Here is a 21,371-nt window from a genome sequence, read left to right as displayed (position 1 = left end):
TAAAATTTTATGAAATAAACTGAGGCTTTGAGTACAAGCTATTATTTGACAATAAGGTGGCAAGGGGTGAAAATTGGGAAGGAAATTTTGGATCTTAGAATGATCACAATATTGAACAAACAGAAAAGAGGCAAAACCTTGGGATTAGGGAATGAAAGAAGTCATACATCCACCATACCAATATTATTCATTAAATAAACCTTTGTAATCATATAAAAGAGAACAGTTTGCCTTTTCTAAATAGAAAAACTATTGGTGTGAAAAAACTGTCGAAAAAATAACAGCACAGCTGTTACTATCAATTTTTCCATAGATAAGTGCACAAATAACATCTCTTATGCGTTAAAATATTCATTATTTCAACATACACAGGTTTTCAAAGTTTGTGAAATGATTCATATTTGTAGCAACTACAGGTAAAATCAGAAACCCTATCCAACATCAAACAAGATTCTCATTCTAACCTTGTCCTTGACTTTTGTCTCCTGCTCCTTACACTGCCTTTCAACAACCTGAATTCTTCTAGTCACTGGAGTCTGAGCTTCTTTTAGTGCTTTGAGTTTTTGTTTCAGTTGGTCACGGAGATGCTTTACTTCTTCATGCTCCTGTCGTGCAGCCTCATATTCCTTTACAAAAGATAGGGTCAGATCTTAAACAAAGCAAGAGCCTTTTATTAGAATCTTACAATACACATGATGCCATTTGGCCAATCGTGTCCATGATAATTCCCTTGAACAGCTATTCAATTAGTCCCACTTTTCTAGAAATATTTCCTCCAAGTATTTATTCAGTTTCATTCTGAACATAATTATTGCTTCAGCCTCTCTTGCAGGCAGCACATATTAGACAACTACAGCAAACTGAAAACCACATTACAAAATATTGCAACCAAAATGCAGTAAGAACATTGACATATTTTACACTACTGTATAATTCTACTAAAACTCAGGAGTACTGATATAATGCTACAAAATTATTTGTAATCAACACATTTATTGAAAGTGGGCATCCAAGGAGCACTTTCAATGATGTACACAGTGGAGCCTGAAAGAATTTTTGTCCTGCTGAAGGGTTTAGCCCAAAACGTCGACTGTACTTTTTTTCCTGGCCTGATGAGTTCTTCCAGCATTTTGTGTATGGTGCTTGGGTTTCTAGCATCTGCATATTTTCCTCTTGCCTGAAAGAACTTTGTAAGGACTGCCCACCAGACCAACTAGAATTGAATTTTCTCTCATTTTGTTTCAAAATCTTTCTCTGACCACAGCACTGGTCAGTGCACTTCTCAAGAAAGCACTTGAGTTATTTCTCTATACACTATACAAAGGCACTTCTACTCCCATGACACAGCAAAAACATACAAGTACATCTCCTTGGGCTCAAGCTGTATTGAAGCAGCAGTTGTGATTGTTCATCACATGTTCAGCCCAGGTTGAGTACCAAAATGAAATTCAAGATCCTAGCAAAATTCTAAAAGCCAGACTTAAACATATAAAATAGCAGTGCATCGTTTCTGATCAGGACAGCTATTCACAACAACTCAGCACTCATAATTAAAAACACCAGAAGCACATCGGTAGAGGAAGTAGAGTTAACGCTTCATCAGAACTACTATGGATTTCCAGCATCTGCAAATGATGATGGTGAAGAGAAGTCAATCTTCCCACTATCCTGCATCTGCAATGCAGAGTTTTCAGCATTTCACCTGCAGTTTTGTGAACATGATGCCTGCGAATCACTTGGGCAATTTAATCTTCTTCAGGATATAGACCTTCAACTGAAAATAATTCATTGAACATTAACATGAAGACTTGAGACCATGCAGAAGCAACTATATCAGCTGGCGGTGAGAAAGAAAGAGAAATAGTACTTTTGAGACAATGGTTTATATCAAATGTACTTTGAATATGACTCACTACACATCAACAGCCATTTTCCACTTAAACATGGAACATTTAGGAAGATCATTTTGGTCAGGTGCACAGGATCGAAACATTTGTCCTCTGTGCAATTGAAAGCAAACAAAAAACATAGCTGTCAAAAAACATTTGGGTCACCAGGTTCATCACATAACCACAACCTCCCAATCTACCCAAAAATCATTCAATCCAAAGAGAGGAAAAACTTAGTCCATCTTAAGCTAAAGAAATTCCTCTCCAGATCCTTCACATAATTAAAAATAGTTCAGAATTTGAACTTATCCTATGTCATAACTCCCAAGCAATTAATGTCAATGATATGAATCATTTTCATGTAAATTTAAATTAGGAATCCAAAACATCGACATTGTTTCCAAAGGAATATTCTGATCAGTCCCATACATTGAAGTAAAATACAGCAAGATAATGTCATAACTTACCACCCAAGGTCTCTTTCTTTCTAGGATCTTTATTTTATCCAAATGTCTTTGTCGTTCATAATACCTCTGCACATCTTGCTCACTTCGCTCATTTCTCTGTTTCATTTTCTCCAAAGCAGCAGACTTTTCTTTACACGTGTTCTATAAATGCAGTAAATAAACCATTTTTGAAGCTGCTAAGGAAGCAGGTAATGCTCACAGTAATTTACATCTATCTTTACCTCAAGTTCTTTCTCCTTTTCTCGATAATTTTTTAAATCACTGTGAAATTTGTACATCTCAGGTGGCCCAACTGATTTTTCTGTGGCTTCCAAAAGCTCGATTTTTGACATTTTTGCAAACTCTCCAACTTTCTCCTATAAAATTAAACAGGAAGGTGAATGTACCTTTTTGTAAAGACCAGAAGCATCAAGCTGCTCATTGGGTGGGTGGGTGAGGATGAAGAGGTGGAAGGACAGGCACTCAGAAAGGATGTTGAAACAATTTTAAACAAATTGGTACTGCATGGTCTCAGTGTGGCCCTGTTCTTCAATGTTATGCTTTAATTTGTACTACTTTTTACATCTTTGCATTATACTGCTACTGTAAAACAAGCTTTTTGACATGTCAGTGATAATAAACCTGTTTCTGATACCACAGTTGCAATGAGTCTTCTTAAAACTTCCGAATATCTGTCTTGAAGACACAAAAGACCACATGAAGGTTGCACTACCAGAAAAGATCCATACCAGAAATGTGTTAACTATTGGGAGATAATCAGTTTTCTTTTACTATTTAGACCAAATTTGACACGAAAGTTTTGCATCAATACACAAGAGATTTCTAAATCCTTAAATGATGCCAATCCTTAAGTAATTCAGATTACTTATTGATGTATAAACACAGTGATTAACAAAATATAGGGATATTTTTGAAAAAGAAAATCAACCATTATAAACATTGGCAAAATAACAATAATATTTACCAAATTGTAAACAAAGAACATTAGAAACAGAAGCAATAACAGGCAGTGTGGGCAATTGATCCTGCTTCATATACTGTCGTATTGGAGGCAGCCTAAAGATGATTCACCAAGCTAATTCCTATAATTAGGGTTAGAGTATCCAGAGAGATTATAAGATTCATATTCCTTGGAATTTAGAAGAATGAGGGGGTGACCTTATTAAAATATACTAGACCCTAATGAGCATTTGATAAGTTAATTGTTGAGATATTTTCACTTATAAGAAAGTCACAAACAAAAAGACATAGCTATAAAATAAGGAGCCGGTCATTTAAAACAGGAGTGCAGAAATTTCTTCTGAGAGTAGTGGATTCCTTGGAATCCACTGCCCCTCTACAAGGGTGGTAAAGGCCACAAGATTATTTAAAGTAGAAGTTGATAATTATTTAGAAGACTGACAAATCAAAGGTTTTTGGGAACGGGAATGGAAGAGGAGTTGAGGCCAGCATAGATTAGGCATTATCATATGGAAGATTGAGGGACCTAGTGGTCTGTTCCTATTTTCTACTTTTGTGTACCACCATGCAAAACAATCACAGTTGATTAGGTTCTTTGCCCATACTCATAACTGATTCATATCACCCATGATTCTTTTGACATCTATAATTTCTTAAATCCAGGTTTTTGAATATTCTCAATGTCCATGGCTCTTTTGTGTTATGCTGTATTTTATTTCCATGTACTCTAATGCCAACACATACCTGGGGTAAAAACTGGCAGAGATTGCCTACTTGAATGTTCAAAGCCGCAGTCTGTTCTTCAACCATTTTCTGGGTTGCATGTTCTCCATTTATTTGCCAAACTGACTGGTTATTTACAACAGAAATTTCTCGACTAATTTTAAGGTTTTGTGACCGCCTGTAACTATAAACAGCAATTACTTAAAATCCAAAACTTACAATTAGATTGTCAAAAAATGCAGAGAATGTAAGATTATTATACAGCAGTCTTTTGACAGTAAAATTATCCAATCCTTTTCATTCTGGACAGGAATGCTGATGATACTAAATACAGCCTCAAGAGAGTCCTGCAAAACCAAGAAGGCTCCATTCAAACAAAAAATATTTTCCTTTGTTTTTAATTTGCATTCTTTACTAGAAAAAAAATCTCAAATAACTTGACAACTTTCAAGACTGCAACTAAGTATATTCCTTTTGGATACACATCTGAAAGTTTTTAAAATCTGCAAGGAACTAACTGATCATTATTGATTTTGACTTTAAGTAGAAATAGCTAACATTAAGACAAATCAATGCTGAGTTTGAGGTCCCTTTCTGGAAACATGAATGCGCTTTTAAAATTTTCTTTTGCTTGTGGTGACAATATATTACTCTCTGAGGAGTTTGTTGGATGTACATGGGCTATAATTACAGCAATGGTACAGCAGTAGCTCTGGTGAGGATTTGGGATGGAGGGCTGGTTAGCTGCAAGATTGCACACAAGGTATTAGGGCATGCACTACTAAGCTAACAGTGTCATCACTGGATATTACAGAGCAAATTTACACAGGCATTTCATTAAATTATACTTACAGCTCAAGTTCGATATATCCTCTGCTACATCCTCGTTTCACATAAAGACCAACCTGTTTAAATAGACAATTTTAGTGCAGCTATTAAAAATTGTGAGAAAATAAACTCGAACATATATAGTGAAAGTTGACCCTTCGAAAGGAGAGGCAGTGGATTAAATACCAAATATGCAAGGACCAAATCATTTTAATAATCCATTGCCACTTCCAGCCTCAAAAAAATTGATAGCAATAAAAATTATCTTTTTGTTTCAATTATTCACTTTAAACCCAATACCTTGACCAAATAGAATGAAATGAATTTAATGATCAGTCTATCATCATATTGTTTATGAAATGCTGAAGTGCAGCAGGAGAAAGCCTGACTGATGCATAAATACTGGCATGCATTGGTTGAGCCATCTGGCCTATGTATATATCCTATATATTCATAATACCATGAAATTTATGTTTGCTGGCTTTGCTTCTTAACCACTCCAATGAACCCGAGCACATCCCCCATTTATCAATGGGGTTAAAAACAAATTTATCAGTGTCAGAAAACCTGAATTGCTTAACTACAGAATTATATACATGACCTTGATGATAAACACGAGAAAGTACCGTCCTGAAAAAATCTCTTGGCCTGAACCGTCGACTGTTTACTGTTTTCCATAGATGCTGCCTGACCTGCTATGTTCCTCCAGCATCTTGTGTGCATTACCTTGATGAAACAGTATTAGTACATTGGAGTACATGAAGCTCAAAATCTACTCTGTACAGACTCCTCCATCTATGTGTTCATTTTACTAGGGGTCAACCAGTAGGTGGATAGATGCAGTGATGGTCATGCTCATTACAGAGAACAGGGTTTCAACTCAATTACTCAGCTTTGTACACCATTCTGCCAAACTGACAGCAGGAGAGGAACATGAGATAGCTCAAGATAAGCAGGGAGTTTTTTGTTTCACTTCTTGGCATTAGAAAAGATTGCATAATAAATAAAAATTAATTTTCTCAAAATCATGTATCTTTGGAATTCTCAATCTAGAGAGTGAAAGAGTCATTGAATATTTTCAAAGATCAAGACTGACAGACATTTAAATAACAAGGGACAAGAGAAGAGCCAGAAAGTGGTGCAGTGGCCAAGATTAGATCAACCATGATCTTACTGGAAGTGGCTTGACAAGACAAAGGCCCATTCCTGCTCCCATTCTTACAATTTATAACCTTGGTTTCCACACTGATATTTCACAATTGCACTGCACAGAACTGGATCATTCAGCACAATATACTGGCTCTTTGAAATTATTTTCCATAGCCCTTTTGGTCAAAGTAAGGTCTTGGGTAGCATGAGTGGAAGTTCAAAATGATACAGGAAATCCATGTATAAATTTATGAATCTGTGTGAATGAGGAGTTTTGACTTTTTCTACATGCTTACTGTGAAAACACTGAAAATTTGCACCTCGCACAGATATTCTGCATAGGTGTGGCAATGCTTTCTGCTAAATTTGGAATTTTCATTCCTATATACTTCAAATGATTTTTAAAAATATGTGTACCAGTTACAATTTTGATGCAAGCATTGAAACTTAAAATTGGCTCAGCCCCTAAGATGAGTGTCAAAAATGAACTATGATGGTGAATACTGGGCCTTAACAATATAAGAACATACATATACAGTCAACCCTCCTTATCCATGAGGGATTGGTTCCAGGACCCCTCGCAAATACCAAAATTCGCGGATGCTCTCGTCCCTTATTCAACCAGACTCAATGCGGTGGACCTTAGGACCCAGCAGAACCCCAGACCTTATTTAACCTGTCTCAGAGCGGTGGACATTAGGACCCAGTGGCAGAGCTTTGAATCCACAGTGTTTCAGTTCACGAAAATAATCACGATTGAAAATAAAGTGGAAATAATAAAGCGATCGGAAAGAGGTGAAACGCCCAACGGGAAAAGTGTTAGGCTACGGTCGGTCAACGATTGGAACAATTTTAAAGGATAAAATGAGAAAGGCTCTGCCCCGATGAAAGCTACAATTATTACTAAGCAAAGCAGTGGTTTAATTATTGGGTTTTTGATCCTCCACATCAACCTGGTACTGTGGAGAGTGCTCTTGGGAGCGGTCTGTCACTGGATCGAACTCAGGAACTTTCATTCCTGAGCCCGGCGCTGAAACATACGTTCTTAAGTGTTTTATGTGTACAGAAGAGTAAAATACATACTATATTTGAAGACAAGTGTTTGACTAACTGACGCTAAATAATACTGGATGCACCTGGTCTGACTTACTTAGTGAGAGAACTTCCGATTTTCTTTGATCCCAATCCATGATAACCCATGCACATCCTCCTGTATACTTTAAATCATCTCTAGGTTGCTTATAATACCTAATACAATGTAAATGCTATGTAAACTGGTTGTTATACTGCATTGTTTAGGGAATAATGACAAGAAAAAAAAAATCTGTACATGCTTGAACAACAAGTGCTGGAAGAGCACTTCCGGGTTTATGCCATTTGCAGTTGGTTGAATTCGCGCATGCGGAATTCGCAGATACGGACGGCCGACTGTAATATCTTTGTATAAAGCATTGGAGATTAGAATTAAAGCAAATGTGATTTTTTAATTACACTTGTATAGGATTATCAAAAGAAAGAAACTACGCAAAATGCACTGCTTAAAAATTACACGCACATTCAAATTAATCTTCAAAAATGATGCTACTTTATGTAAAACTGATTGTGTTTAAATTATTTAAGTGACAGATCGAGCCAAGTGATCATTTCTCAGTAGTCAGAACATACAAAGTTGGGTTTTGCAGTTATTGAATGAGCTAGCACCAGCTGTTCTCAAAACCTGAACCTTACCTAGAACACACCTTATATGAACTTCCACACTACAAGTTCCTCAACATATAGATACATAATCTGCTACTTTTAAATATGTTTAAAATATACCTCTGTCATATAACCAATGAACTACAGACACTTGGTAAATAAATGTAAATCTTCAACGCCAGGAGATTATGAAATAATTTCAATTTATATTATCAAGTAAGCAACATTGAATCATCTTATTTTGTTTGACATTTTTAATGGCATTGTTGCATCTTCAACACACTGTAAACATTTTCCCCTATTATATTATTGCTGACCAGCTATTGGTGGCATATCAATTCATTGGTAATTCTCCAGCTACTGTCTAATCTAAACCAAATCTCTATTGTCCAGAAAGCATCAATTCAGACTCAATTCATAGAATAAAGTGCATCTTAAGAAACCATCTATCTATTCAATATGACTGTGGAAATAATAAAGGAATCAAAAGTACTAACAAGAGAATCCCAAATAACACCCAACTGAGCAAAAGGCAAGCAATAAAATCACTTCGTTACCCTCCCTTTATATGCTATCACACATTAATAAAAACTAAAAACTAACAAAAGCTTTCAATCTATTTTGGTGCCATTTTTATTCCTCATTCATGCCACTTAAAAGTAACAACATAACAAAATTACATAAGATACACAATTTCAGAATTAACTTATAAATTAATTGTCGAATAATCCAATTAACCAAAATAACTTGCTGCTAAATATCAATGTCACATTACTAGTACTCACCTTGTCCCCTCTCCCAATAAAGGATGTTTTTCCTGCCAGACCCAGGCAAATAGCACACACTATGCTGGATTTTCCAGTGCCATTGGCACCAACAATCATGTTCAAATTGGCGCCAGGGAGGATCTCACAAGAATCATAAGTTCTGAAAGGCATAATGTTGACTAAAGTTAAACATAAAAACTGACATTGCTTTATAATAAATGTTAAGAAATATATTAGACAAATATAAACAAATCTTTAATCATCTAACATTGCTTTCAATCTTTAAACCAAACTTCTAAACTTCATTAACACTGGAAATTCAACACTCCTTCTGAACTTAAACATACAAGGCATAACTTCTCCCCAATTATGGTCTCAATTTCTTAACAATTTAAACATTAAGATTTAACTGCAGCCAACAGAGACTGTTTTTCACTAATATGAAATAGACTAAATTCACTAATAGATGCACGTTGACCTATCCTTGGTAGCAACCTGAGCTGCAAAGAATGTGCAGAGAGGATCTCCTGGTTCCAATTTAAAATGGCTCTGGTGAAGCACTGTGAAAACACAACTATTAACTACTTTATTACTCTCACTTTTTCTCAGAAACAGTCACTGCAATCAAAGGCCTGTAGCTTCCCTTCCAGAGTTGAGCTTGTATGACTTAGCCTTTTTGCAGTTTCAACTGAAATCTCGAAGGTGCAGGGTGGTTTTTGTGTGGGTGAATGAGCCGAATCGAAGGGGCGGTGCCCAAGCCCAAAAGAATCAGAATCAGACTTTAATCGCCAAGTACCTGTACACATACAAGGAATTTACATCCGCCAGATGTTGTCTCTCTGCTCATAACAATGATAAATATAAATGAAAATATAGATTATACATACAAGTAGTGCAACCAAGTAATAGTTAGCCGACAGTTAACCAGCAGTTAACTGTTCAGCAAAGTGACCGCAGTAGGGAAAAAACTTCTCCGGTGCCTATTAGTCTTAGTCTGGAGGGATCTGAAGCACCTACCAGACGGAAGCAGTTCAAACAGTCCATGCGCAGGATGGAAGGAGTCCTTTAATGATGTTCCCCGCCCTCTTCTTCAACCTGGAAGAGTACAGGTCCACAATAGAGGGCAGGGAGGCTCCAATGATGCACTCGGCAGTCCTCACTGTGCGCTGTAGTCTGGTTCTATCCTGCTTGGTGGCTGCTCCAAACCACACAGTGATGGAGGTGCACAGGACAGACTCAACGACTGCAGTATAGAACTGCAGCAGCAATTCCTGAGGCAGACCATATTTCCTCAAGAGCCGCAGGAAGTACATCCGCTGCTGGGCCTTCTTCAGGATGGAGCTGATGTTCTGCTCCCACTTCAGATCCTGAGAGATGGTGGTTCCCAGGAACCTGAAGTTCTCCACAGTGGACACAGGGCTGCCGAGGACTGTGAGGGGGGACATAACGGGGGGATGTCTCCTGAAATCCACTATCATCTCCTTTGTCTTGAGCGTGTTCAGCTCCAGATTGTTCCGACTGCACCAGGGCGCCAGTTGGTCCACCTGCTGTCGATATGCAGACTCATCACTGTTCTGGATAAGTCCGATGACGGTGGTGTCGTCTGCAAACTTCAAAAGCTTCACATAGGGGTTGGAGGAGGTGCAGTCATTGGTGTAGAGGGAGAACAGCAGTGGAGAGAGGACACACCCCTGGGGGGCACCGGTGTTGGTGATTCGAGTATCCGAGGTGACCAAGCCAATGGCTGCTGGGGTGGACTTGGAGATGATTCGAAGCAGCAGAACCAAAGTGAGGCAGAGTCAAAGCAGCCAGGGCCAGACACAAGAGTAAGGAAAATGCCATTATTTGACCAATTTAAACACTGAGCTAAATTGGAAAGGGTGGTATGGACTGAATCAAGGTGACAAAGCGGCGGAGCCCAGGTCCAAGAGCAAGTAACAACCCGCTGTTTGGCCGACTTAAGCACAGGGCCAGATTGAAAAGGTAAGGGTTTCAGGGCTGGAGGTGAGGAACTGGCCAGTGTTCAGCCTACCGCTCATTAGATTTGCTTATCTCTGCAAAGAATCAAGACAGTGGCCTGAAACTAACAGGCTGCTGGATCAGCTGTAACTGGTTTTGTGGCTGTGGACTCACTTTCATGACCTTTAGCTCTGAATGTTACTTGCTTACTTCTATTGTTTGCAAGATTCCTTTTTTTTAAAATGGGTTCTATGGGTTTCTTTGTTTTGTGGTTGCCTGTAAGGAGATAAATCACAAGGTTGTATGTAGTATACATACTTCGATAATAAATATACTTTGAAGTAAACAAAGAAGGACATTACTTTTGCAATATGTGTAAAATGCGAGTTCATCCTCTTTAATAGCAAACATACCATGAATTCCAGTTAACTGGGACACATCAAGACCAGCATGTTTTGGTCCAATTAAGTGGCTGCCCCCCATTAGCTGAAGTTTCATGAAAATTGTTAAAGTATAAAAAAGAAACTACCATTCAACTGAGAAACAAATTATGTGTTTAAATAAAATACAGAATGAATTAGAATGCTACCAAAACTACCACAGTACTACAAAACTATGTATTAGTTCCTAATAGCTATCCACAGAGGAATTCTTTCGCTGTACCCTAATATGTTTTGATTACCTGTTAAGGAAAAAAATCAATTCTTCGTAGTGAAATCATTTTATTTTCACTCCTGGCAACTCTAAGCCTGAATGCCCGAAACTACAGAGAGCAAAACAACTCTAAAATTGTTTTACTGTGTATTACTTGCCAAATATCAGTGATAAAAATCACTGCTTTTTGAACACCAGTGACTATTTTAAATGGTCATACGACATGCACACAACTGACGCTAGTTAGAAAATGTTTGGCAACAGTGTCCTACTCCAATTAAGCGGCAGAGTGTCCCCAATAAACAAAGGGACCCCACCATTTTCTCAATTTGTTTTTGTCCTTTAAAGAGTTATCCCAAATACGTGGCTACCCTGATTACCGATTGTCCAATTAACCGGTATCTACTTTATTTTCAAGGTACTTGTCAAATCGCAAGATTGAAAGGTACCTAATCAGAGAATACAAGAAGTCCTTATTCATGAATAATTGAAAGTCAACATGCTGGTGAAATAAAATTTAGAAATGGTAGAGTATGTCCTCCAATTATATAAGGTCATGCAGAAAGTACATTTAAAATGCTGTCTATAGGTCAAGTCTTACTATCAGAATCAGACTTACCACTGGCACATGTGAAATTTGTTGTTTTGTGGCAGCAGTACAGTGCAAGACATAATTGTTTACATGTCCATAATGTGAAAAAATCTATTCCAAGATCTACCACAAGAGGGGATTGCCAGACACAGGAAAAAAAATAATGAAATATACTCTTAAAGTGCCCTTAAGCAAGTGCACTTCCCAATCAACATGTAGGAAGCCCTAACCAATGGACACTCAATATGAAGGAAGAGCATTTGAGACAAAATGGAGAACCTCAAATCCACTTGTTAGGTAGACACAGAATGTCAACACAAAAAAAAGCGGAAGAGCACTGCCTCCTGAATTGCCAACATACCTGTTCATGCATCTCCTGCCCCATCTTGGCAGAGTCTGCAGGTCCAAGAATGACTTTAACATCAAAGCCCACAATACTGAAGTGACAAGTTATTTTTGGCCATGAAGGACCACACAAGAGAGAAGTGTTACAAATGCATGCACACTTTAGTCTTCAATCGTCTTGGATATACTTGCTATCGGATCAAGACTTTATTCTATCAAAAATTTGTTATGGCTTGAGTGCAATGCACACCTCATGCTTTGTACAGGCAACTTCAAGAAAAGTTGGATCACTTGTGGAAATCTTGCTGATGAAAGACTAAACTCAATAGTATGCAATTATTAAAAGAAACCAGTTGGACTTGTATCAAATTCTGACAATATGTGAATGTAGTTTGCATTTGAAGAGTTAAGAAATGCAGTCACTAATGTCCATGCTATAGAGGAGCAAAATGGTAGGGTCCAAATAAAGAAGAGAAAATCTGTAGATTCTGGAAATCCAGGCAACACACACAAAATGCTGGAGGAACCAACAGACCACGCAGCATCTGTGGAAAAGACTACAGTTGACGTTTCAGGCCAAGATCTTTCAGCAGAACTGGAGAAAAAAAGATGAGGAGCCAGAGTAAGAAGGTGAGGGGAGGGGAGGAAGAAACACAAGGCGATGGGTAAAATCAGCAGAGGGGAAGGGTGAAGCAAGAGCTGGGTAGTTGATTGGTGAAAGAGATACAGGGTTGGAGAAGGGAGGGTCTGAAAGCAATGGAAGAAATAAAAGGGGGAGGAGTACCAGAGGAGGGTGATGGGCAGGTAAAGAGATAAGGTGAGAGAGGGAAATGGGAATAGGGAATAGTGAAGGGGTGGGGGACGCATTACCAGAAGTTCGAGAAACTGATGTTCACACTATCAGGTCGGAGGCTACCCAGACAGTATATAAGATGTTGCTTCACTGTGGCAGCAAAGGAGGCCTTAGACCGACATGTTAGAATAAGAAGTGGAATTAAAAGGGCGGGCTGCCCTTCCCTCCCAGTTTCACCCATCACCTTGTGTTTCTTCCTCCACTCCTCACACCTTCTTACTCTGACTCCTCTTTTCTTCTTCCAGTCCTGATGAAGGGTATTGGCCTGAAACATCAACTGTACTCTTTTCCATAGATGCTGAGTTCCTCCAGCAGTTTGTTTGTGTTGCTTGGGTCAGAATAAAGTAAGCTTTTTAAAAGAGCTGTGAAATAATTAGAATATTAAAGTCACGCCTACTCTTAAAATAAAATCTTCAACACTTATTAATAAATTAATTGGCTGCCAAATTTCCTGAAGTAGTGAAAGCAACTTTTGTTAATCAGTGAAACAGCTTGGTGTGCTTAATAATAAAGGTATTATATAACAGTAGGTTACCGTTGTTGCTATTATTGGATGGGTATTTATGCTTAAATTATTTTGGATACTTTAAAATTAAATAAAAGGCCAGATGGCCCCAATTTATTATCTTCTTTAGATACCAAACTGCAATGAGTAATAAAGATTAAAAATAAATTACCTTCTCTGATAGATGAAGGCAAAGAATACATGAAGAGGCAAGTTAATGCAAAATGTAAACATTAATAAAGCCACTTGTCCAGATTTTTTTTCCAGAAAAATAGAACTGTAGAAGATAACCCACAAACAGTTGTAAAAAAATCTAATCAGGGCCCTAATGGCAAGAAGATATGCCACCTACTGGTTATATTTGAAACATCAGAGCTCCTCTATGACTAATAAACTATTGCTAGCACAGGAGGGCGTACAATCCAACTGCTAATGCAAACATTTTTCAAAGAAGCATTATTCCCACCCCACATCATCTTTTGCAATCAAAATCTTTCCACCCTTTCTTTTTCCACGTATACATTTACATTATTCATCAGAAACATTTTCTGCAGTAATAGGGACCATATTTTCAACCACCCCTTGGGGGAAGAACTCTGTTTTTCCCTGGTGTGATAATGGATGTGAAATCGCAGAAAGTTTATGACGAAGATGTAACTCATCATTTTTGTGTCAATCAAAAAGTCATCACAACCCAGCACCAATTCCTGTATATCATGGCACTTTAACTACATACCCAAAGTACTTACTAAATGTAATGAGGTCTTCTGTTTTGATTGGCCTTTTGAGCAGACTTCCAAATGCTTTACAGAAAAAAAATGAGCTTGCCCTAACTGTTTCACTTTATTAATATTATTGACACCTTTGAGAGAAGTTTGGGTGGCAGAGTGGAGATAAGCCTATACAAAGGAGGTGTAAGGCACTCCTTCCCTCCACTAGCCTCCAGGTCACCACTGGACACTGGCTTAGCCCTGATAGGGTCACACAATGCTGTGGGAGCAGGTGGTGAATGGTTGTATAAGCGTCTGATGCACATCACAATTCCTGGTTATGCAACCACTGATGCCAGGCAGACAATCACTGAAGGGTATTGATGATGGCTGGGGTCACCCATCTTGTAAAGGCACTGCATAGAAAGCAGGAATGGGAAACAACTTCTGTGGAAAAATTTGTCAAGAAATAACACAGTCACGGATAGAACAGCAGTATGGAGGGAGGAGATCTTACCCACAGGTAACAACCCTTCATTCAGTATACAGATTAAAGACAGATGGAAGACCTTGATCACCCACGTCATATGATGTGGCAAAAACTGAAGATGATGCTGAGAGAAGTGTAGGATCCTTCTTGTCAAGTCGTCACTTTTATTGTCATTTCGACCATAACTGCTGGTACAGTACATAGTAAAAATGAGACAATGTTTTTCAGAACCATGGTGTTTCATGACACAGTACAAAAATTAGACTGAACTACGTAAAAAAACAACACAGAAAACAACTACACTGGACTACAGACCTACCCAGGACTGCAAAAAGTGCACAAAACAGTGCAGCCATTACAATAAACAGGACAACAGGGCAGTAAGGTGTCAGTCCAGGGTCTGGGTTTTGAGGAGTCTGATAGCTTGGGGGAAGAAACTGTTACACAGTCTGGTCGTGAGAGCCCGAATGCTTCGGTGCCTTTTCCCAGACAGCAGGTGGGAGAAGGATTTGTATGAGGGGTGCGTGGGGTCCTTCATAATGCTATTTGCTTTGTGGATGCAGCGTGTAGTGTAAATGTCCGTGATGATGGGAAGATAGACCCCGATGATCTTCTCGGCTGACCTCACTATCCGCTGCAGGGTCTTGCAATCCGAGATGGTGCCATTTCCAAACCAGGCAGTGATACAGCTGCTCAGAATGCTCTCAATACAACCCCTGTAGAATGTGATGAGGATGGGGGGTGGGAGATGGACTTTCCTCAGCCTTCGCAGAAAGTAGAGATGGTGCTGGGCTTTCTTTGCTATGGAGCTGGTGTTGAGGGACCAGGTGAGATTCTCCGCCAGGTGAACACTAAGAAATTTGGTGCTCTTTACGATTTCTACCGAGGAGCCGTCGATGTTCAGCGGGGAGTGGTCGTTCTGTGCCCTCCTGAAGTCAACAGCCATCTCTTTTGTTTTGTTCACATTCAGAGACAGGTTGTGGACTCTGCACCAGTCCGTTAGCCGCTGCACCTCCTCTCTGTAAGCTGACTCGTCGTTCTTGCTGATGAGACCCACCATGGTTGTGTCATCGGCGAACTTGATGATGTGGTTCGAGCTGTGTGTTGCAGCACAGTCGTGGGTCAACAGAGTGAACAGCAGTGGACTGAGTACACAGCCCTGGGGTGGGGGGGGGGCCCCATGCTCAGTGTGACGGTGTTGGAAATGCTGCTCCCAATCTGGACTGACTGAGGCCTCCCAGTCAGGAAGTCTAGTATCCAGTTGCAGAGGGAGGTGTTCTGGCCCAGTAGGCTCAGCTTTCCAATCAGTTTCTGAGGGATGATTGTGTTGAATGCTGAACTGAAGTCTATGAACAGCATTTGAACTTGTGTCTTTTTTATTCAGGTGAAGGTTGATGGCAATGGCATCATCTGTTGAGCAGTGGGACAGTACGCAAACTACAGGGGGTCCAGTGAGGGGGTGGGCAGCAGGGCCTTGATTTGCCTCATGACGAGCCTCTCGAAACACTTCATGATGATGGATGTAAGTGCAACGGGATGGTAGCCATTTAGGCAGGAGACTGAAGACTTGTTGGCACAGGGACGATGGTGGCGGCCTTGAAGCACGTTGGAACGGTGCTGCTGCTCAGGGAGATGTTAAGGATGTCGGTGAGAACATCTGCTAGTTTATTGCCCGATTGTTTATTGTCCTCAATTTTACAAACCCAATAATGATTCTTTTCAACCACTTTATTTCAAATTTCAAAGTTGATTTATTATAAAAGTACATATATGTCACCAAATATAACCCTGAGATTCATTTTCTTGTGGGCATACTCAATAAATCCATAATAGAATTTTTTTTAAAAAGCTCAACCTAACCTCAGTACAGGCAAGTTGTGTGGAATGGCCAGTTTCCATGCTGAATGATTCTATCCAATTGTCTCTCATACATTAAAATTTACAGTCTTCATAATTTACTAACTTCTGCTGGATTCCCTCCTATGAAATCACATCTTTACAATAAATTAATGACAAGTTCTCTAGCTATGTTCTAACAAGTTTTTTTTATACTAAACCTACCAATACATTCTATGCCTTTAATAATAAATGTCTTTTTAAACCTCTGTGGACATACAAGATCCCTCTCTCTTCCCCTATGGCTCTCTGCTTCTTCCTGTAAATTGTGCACTTATTTGTGTTATTGCTCTATCCAAATGCATACATTTGAATTGAATTATATTTGCATCTTTTTTGCTTAAATGACCTGACTAAATAAATATTCTCGCAATCTCAAACTTACTTCCTTCGTGTCAGTTGCAAGCTTCTTCATAATGTTCCTAAGTTTGTTTTAATCAATAATATGCAGATTACAAAAGGCAAGGACCAAGTACAAACCTTTTAGAGCATCACTAATGACAGCTTTCAAACTACAGAAACACCTATCAACCCCTGTCCTTTGTTAAGTTCCACTAAGCCAGTTCTTGATCTAACTTGCCAGTCTATTTTGAGTCCAAGGGGCTTTTACTTTTTTGACTAACCAACGATGTGAGATGTTACCAAAAACATTCTAAAATCCAAGTATTATATCCAAGTATGCTTTATTAGCTCCTGAATTTAATAAAGATCATCCAACACAATTTCCCTTAACAAATCCATGCTTCTCATTTTTTATTATTCTGTACCCTTGTAAGTAAAGGTTTATGTAGTCTATTAGATTTAATTTCAACATAACCAAAGTAAATTAACAGGTTTGCAATTACTTGGTTTATTTCTTCCTTGCTTTTAAAATATCAATTCAACACTAGAACTCCCCCAGTTCTCTGACTGCACTTATGTAGTGAGGGCTCAAATGGAAAGCAATCAGGGAAAATAAAAAAGTATAGGTATGGAACACAAATTTGGCTATACCTATCACAAAAAATAATTCCAGAGTAATCTGAGACCCAGCCAATGATTTAGTACAACATGCTTGGGAGGGACAGATGATTTTGGCCCCACTTTTCTCAAGCTTTCCACTAATAAAGGGTTTCCTTGTGGCAAATGTGTGCTTGGGGTAGATCAACATAATGAAATTAATCACAGCCATTATTGGTGAACAACAGGTTGCATTTACACAATACCACAAACATAATGGAACATCCCAGAACACATACAAGAGAGTTTAAGGAAAACCAAGACAAAATTTGGCACCAAATCATATATGGAGATGACAGGAAAAGGGAGTAAGCTAGCTCAAAGGAGGCTTGAAGCAGCACAAAAAAGGCAGAGCTAAGAAAGTGCACAGTTTAAATAAGAAATTCTACAGATTTAAGTCTAGGCAGCTGAAAACACTTTCAATAGCAGAACACTTAAAATGCAATTGAACTGATATCGAGAATTGCAATCTAAAAGCAAGGCAGAAGAACGTGTTATCAAAGCAGAAACAAATATAGTCAGCTAGGAAGATGTAACCATAGGCAGATTTTAAGCAATACAAGATAACAGCAGCAAGAGTTCTATAGGAGCACAAGCATTGCCTGGACTTATCTCAGTAAGCATCAAAACAATCTAACATATACTTTTATAATGCTGTAGTGGTACTGGCAGAATTCAAATTTCTTCTGCATTTCATTTAAATGCATACTTTGTTACTCAGTTAAATGGTAGTTTGTCTTTTTTTCAATATCTTTTCAACTATTTCCATGAAACCATGGCTAATTGGGGCAGCCACTTAATTGAGCCAAAATGTACTGGTCCCAATTAATCGGAACTCACTGTATTAAATTAAGGCCCCATCTACCCTCATGAGTGGATGCAAAATAAATGAAAGCATCATACTGAATAACAACAGGAGATGACCAGGCTAAAATTAATCTTTTAAATATCTCTTAAAAAACATTACCTAATCATTATAAGTTAGTACAATTTTCTGCATGCAAACTGGTTATCATGTGTCCTGTGATATAACTTAACATACCTGTATTTTAAATGTTTTTATTTGGTCAAGGGAGCTTGTATGACCTCAAGAAAATTATATAAATGCATTTTCTTTAAGAATTGCACAGGACTGCAGTAAGCTCATTATATAAACCAATGCTGTTGGAAAAGGAACTAGTATATACTTTGCATGAACCTGCAAAATTTTCAATAATATGATTAACTTTAAGCAATTGCTCATCTTAAAACCATTTGCAGGAAATAGCAGGTACAGTGTCAGGAAGGGTGCATAATGTTTGAGTGGAGTTGTTCTATAACCTGAAGTTAATCTTATGTATGGCAAATAAGATGTCAATAAAAATGCCTACACTATTTTTACTTTAAATTTTTATTTTTAGTCTCCATTTGGTAGATCATTTATATCATCGTTCCATTCTGCAACTGAAAGCTAAAATCAATTGTCTAATGAACAATTAGCAATTTCCTTTTGTTTTGATGCTCCAATTAAGAGTAAAATGTTTCTCAAAATAAACGACCTGGTAGTGGAACTTGAGAATTGAATCAACCCTACAGTAGGATAATCTGATATTTAATTTCAGTATACTCCAGGGCCCCTGATGACAGTTAATTTGCTTGCATATATTAGTAACAGATCCTGGAAAGGTAGACCTGTCAGCGGTTTGATTAGCTTAACTTGCAGAATGTTTCCAATTCCACTGCCAGATGCTGAGACAAGTAGTAAGCTCATAAATATCACTAACTTTCTCTTTAACCTAATGTATACAAATTTTGTAATGCTCAACTTGTTGCACATTGTGTCTTAATTTCTACCAAGCCTGATCACCCAGCATTCAATAATCTACACCAGCTCTGGGTTAGGCAAACCTTGGACTTGATACAAATCTTTCAGCATCTTTAAATTAGGTACAGCATCCTAGGAGAGCAATAAGTTATTGTGCGAGTATAATTTGGGAAAACAAGGCGTTGTCACCCATACACTACCAAGAACCACAGTGCTGTTAATGCCATTTACTTTTACACCGGCATTGACTTATTAGTGCACCAAGATATAACAATTTTTAAAATTTTGTCCACCATCCACACAAATCATTCTATTCAAAAGTACATCAAGATAATATGTAAAAGAACACATAAACAGCTGGAGAAACTCCGCTGATCAGGCAGAGAGAAAATAACTTTTTGTGTGTTGCTCCAGATTCCATCATCTGCAGTTATGAGTCTGTAATAAATGTAACGAGTCACCACCCCTGAACATTCAATAAGCCAAATCCCTATCTGCCTTCTCAGTTGGAACTAAAAGTTCACATGGCCCTATACTTTAGAGATATCATTCCTTCAATACTTTGGGTACTAACACATTGCTGTTTGTGGGGTCGCCCTATACCAATTGGCAGTTGCTTTGTCTAAATCAGGGACTACACTTCAAAAGCATCTGCAATGACTGTAGAACACTTTAGACTGAACCGAAATTACTCCTGCACAGAATCGTTCTTTTACGGATACTTGGGACAAACCTCCGCCTTCAGAAAGGAGTAATAAGGAAAGATGTCAAGTCGGTATTTGTGCACCGCACGCTTTCTCCCACTAGTTTTCCTCTAAAGTCTAAAGTCTCCCACACATCCCCCCAAACCCCGCGCCTATCTATCGGCTGCCTAAAGGTCACGGCTTCACCGGCAGGAGGGCGCAAGTAAACAAAAGTGAAGGGGTGGGCGACCGCTATCCACAGGCCGTAACCTGGCGTTCACTCACAGGAAATTCTCCATCTTAATTCGGACAATAGCTCCCTCAACGAACTGGCTGCCTGTCCTGTCAGCCTCCTGCGAAAGCTGCCTGCATCCGCTCGACGCCTTCCTGTGTCCAGCATCTTTTTGACTCGACAGCTTACGCTTCGGCGCCGCCATCTTCACGGTCGCCAGGCTCCCGCCTTCGCGTGCAAACGCGATGCAACGTCATCGTTTCGTCACGGATCGGAGCGGGCGCGCTCGTTAACGCCCCGCCCCCGCCTCCCTTGGTGAAAAGTATTGTGAGGAACCTAACGGGGCTGGATATGATGATGTAGTCATTTTATACCCTTCTGTGTAATTGTCATTACAGCTTATATATTCTTGAATTTGTACAATACTGATTATTTCGCCTTTTTTAATTAGCCTCTTTCATCCCTTTGGGACCTAAAGTGGATACCCTGTATTTGTCTACTTTTAAACCCACCTGCCCACAGTCCCTCTGGTTAATATGTAAATATTATATCCTTGTTTCCTTAATGCTCTTCTCGATGCACTCTATCCCATTATCTAAATTTAACACAGACACCAAAGGCACAAAATTAGTCGCAGTTCAGAGAAATAGTGAGACTGGCAGATTGATGGTACTGAAGGAGCCCAGTGCTTTCAGAGGGTTATACTGTTTGATTAGTACTTCTGAAAGACCACCGTACTATCAGCAGATTTTACTGTGAGGAAGGGCTGCACTGTGGGAGGACAAATAATGAAGATATTCTGTATTGTACCTGAGGATCTATACTGAGAGTTCTGTAGTGTGCCTTAGGGTCAGTGCTGCATCATCAGAGTGTAATTACTGTTGGACTTGCAGTAACTGAGAGCAAGTTACATTCTTAAAGGATTGCAGTTTAGAAGGCTAGTACTGCACTCTGCCCAGAGGCAAAGGGTTAAAGATACTGCAGTATAGAAGGACAGTACAGACTGAGTACCATATTGTTGGAGAGACAGATGAAACGTGGTTCTATGTTGGTTATTAGTACTGAGAGAGGGAATACTACCAAAGAAGTGGCACTCTCTCAAAGCTACCAGCACTGCCACTGTACTGGAGTGGCAAGTCTCAGTGAATAATAGTTCAGTGTCAGAGTA

At 38.9% G+C, this 21,371-nt stretch overlaps 1 protein-coding gene across 1 annotated transcript in view; it reads right to left on the bottom strand.

Annotated features, from left to right (window-relative positions):
• Window positions 1–20,432, bottom strand: part of smc5 (structural maintenance of chromosomes 5) — a 71,833-nt gene extending 51,401 nt beyond the window's left edge. Inside the window, exons 1-7 of the mRNA XM_059974755.1 lie at window positions 20,257–20,432; window positions 8,500–8,641; window positions 4,892–4,944; window positions 4,061–4,223; window positions 2,578–2,712; window positions 2,357–2,497; window positions 465–626 (exon numbers count right to left, since the gene is read on the bottom strand). Of these exons, the coding sequence (XP_059830738.1) occupies window positions 465–626; window positions 2,357–2,497; window positions 2,578–2,712; window positions 4,061–4,223; window positions 4,892–4,944; window positions 8,500–8,641; window positions 20,257–20,408 (948 nt within the window). The 5' untranslated portion in view covers window positions 20,409–20,432. The remainder of the gene's footprint in view (window positions 1–464; window positions 627–2,356; window positions 2,498–2,577; window positions 2,713–4,060; window positions 4,224–4,891; window positions 4,945–8,499; window positions 8,642–20,256) is intronic.
• Window positions 20,433–21,371: the final 939 nt, after the last annotated feature.

The sequence above is a fragment of the Hypanus sabinus genome, chromosome 7 (genome assembly GCF_030144855.1).
Source record: "Hypanus sabinus isolate sHypSab1 chromosome 7, sHypSab1.hap1, whole genome shotgun sequence".
NCBI classification, from domain to species: Eukaryota; Metazoa; Chordata; class Chondrichthyes; order Myliobatiformes; family Dasyatidae; genus Hypanus; species Hypanus sabinus.
The sequence above is the reverse complement of the archived record's forward strand: the minus strand, read 5'-3'. Positions and strand labels throughout refer to the sequence as shown.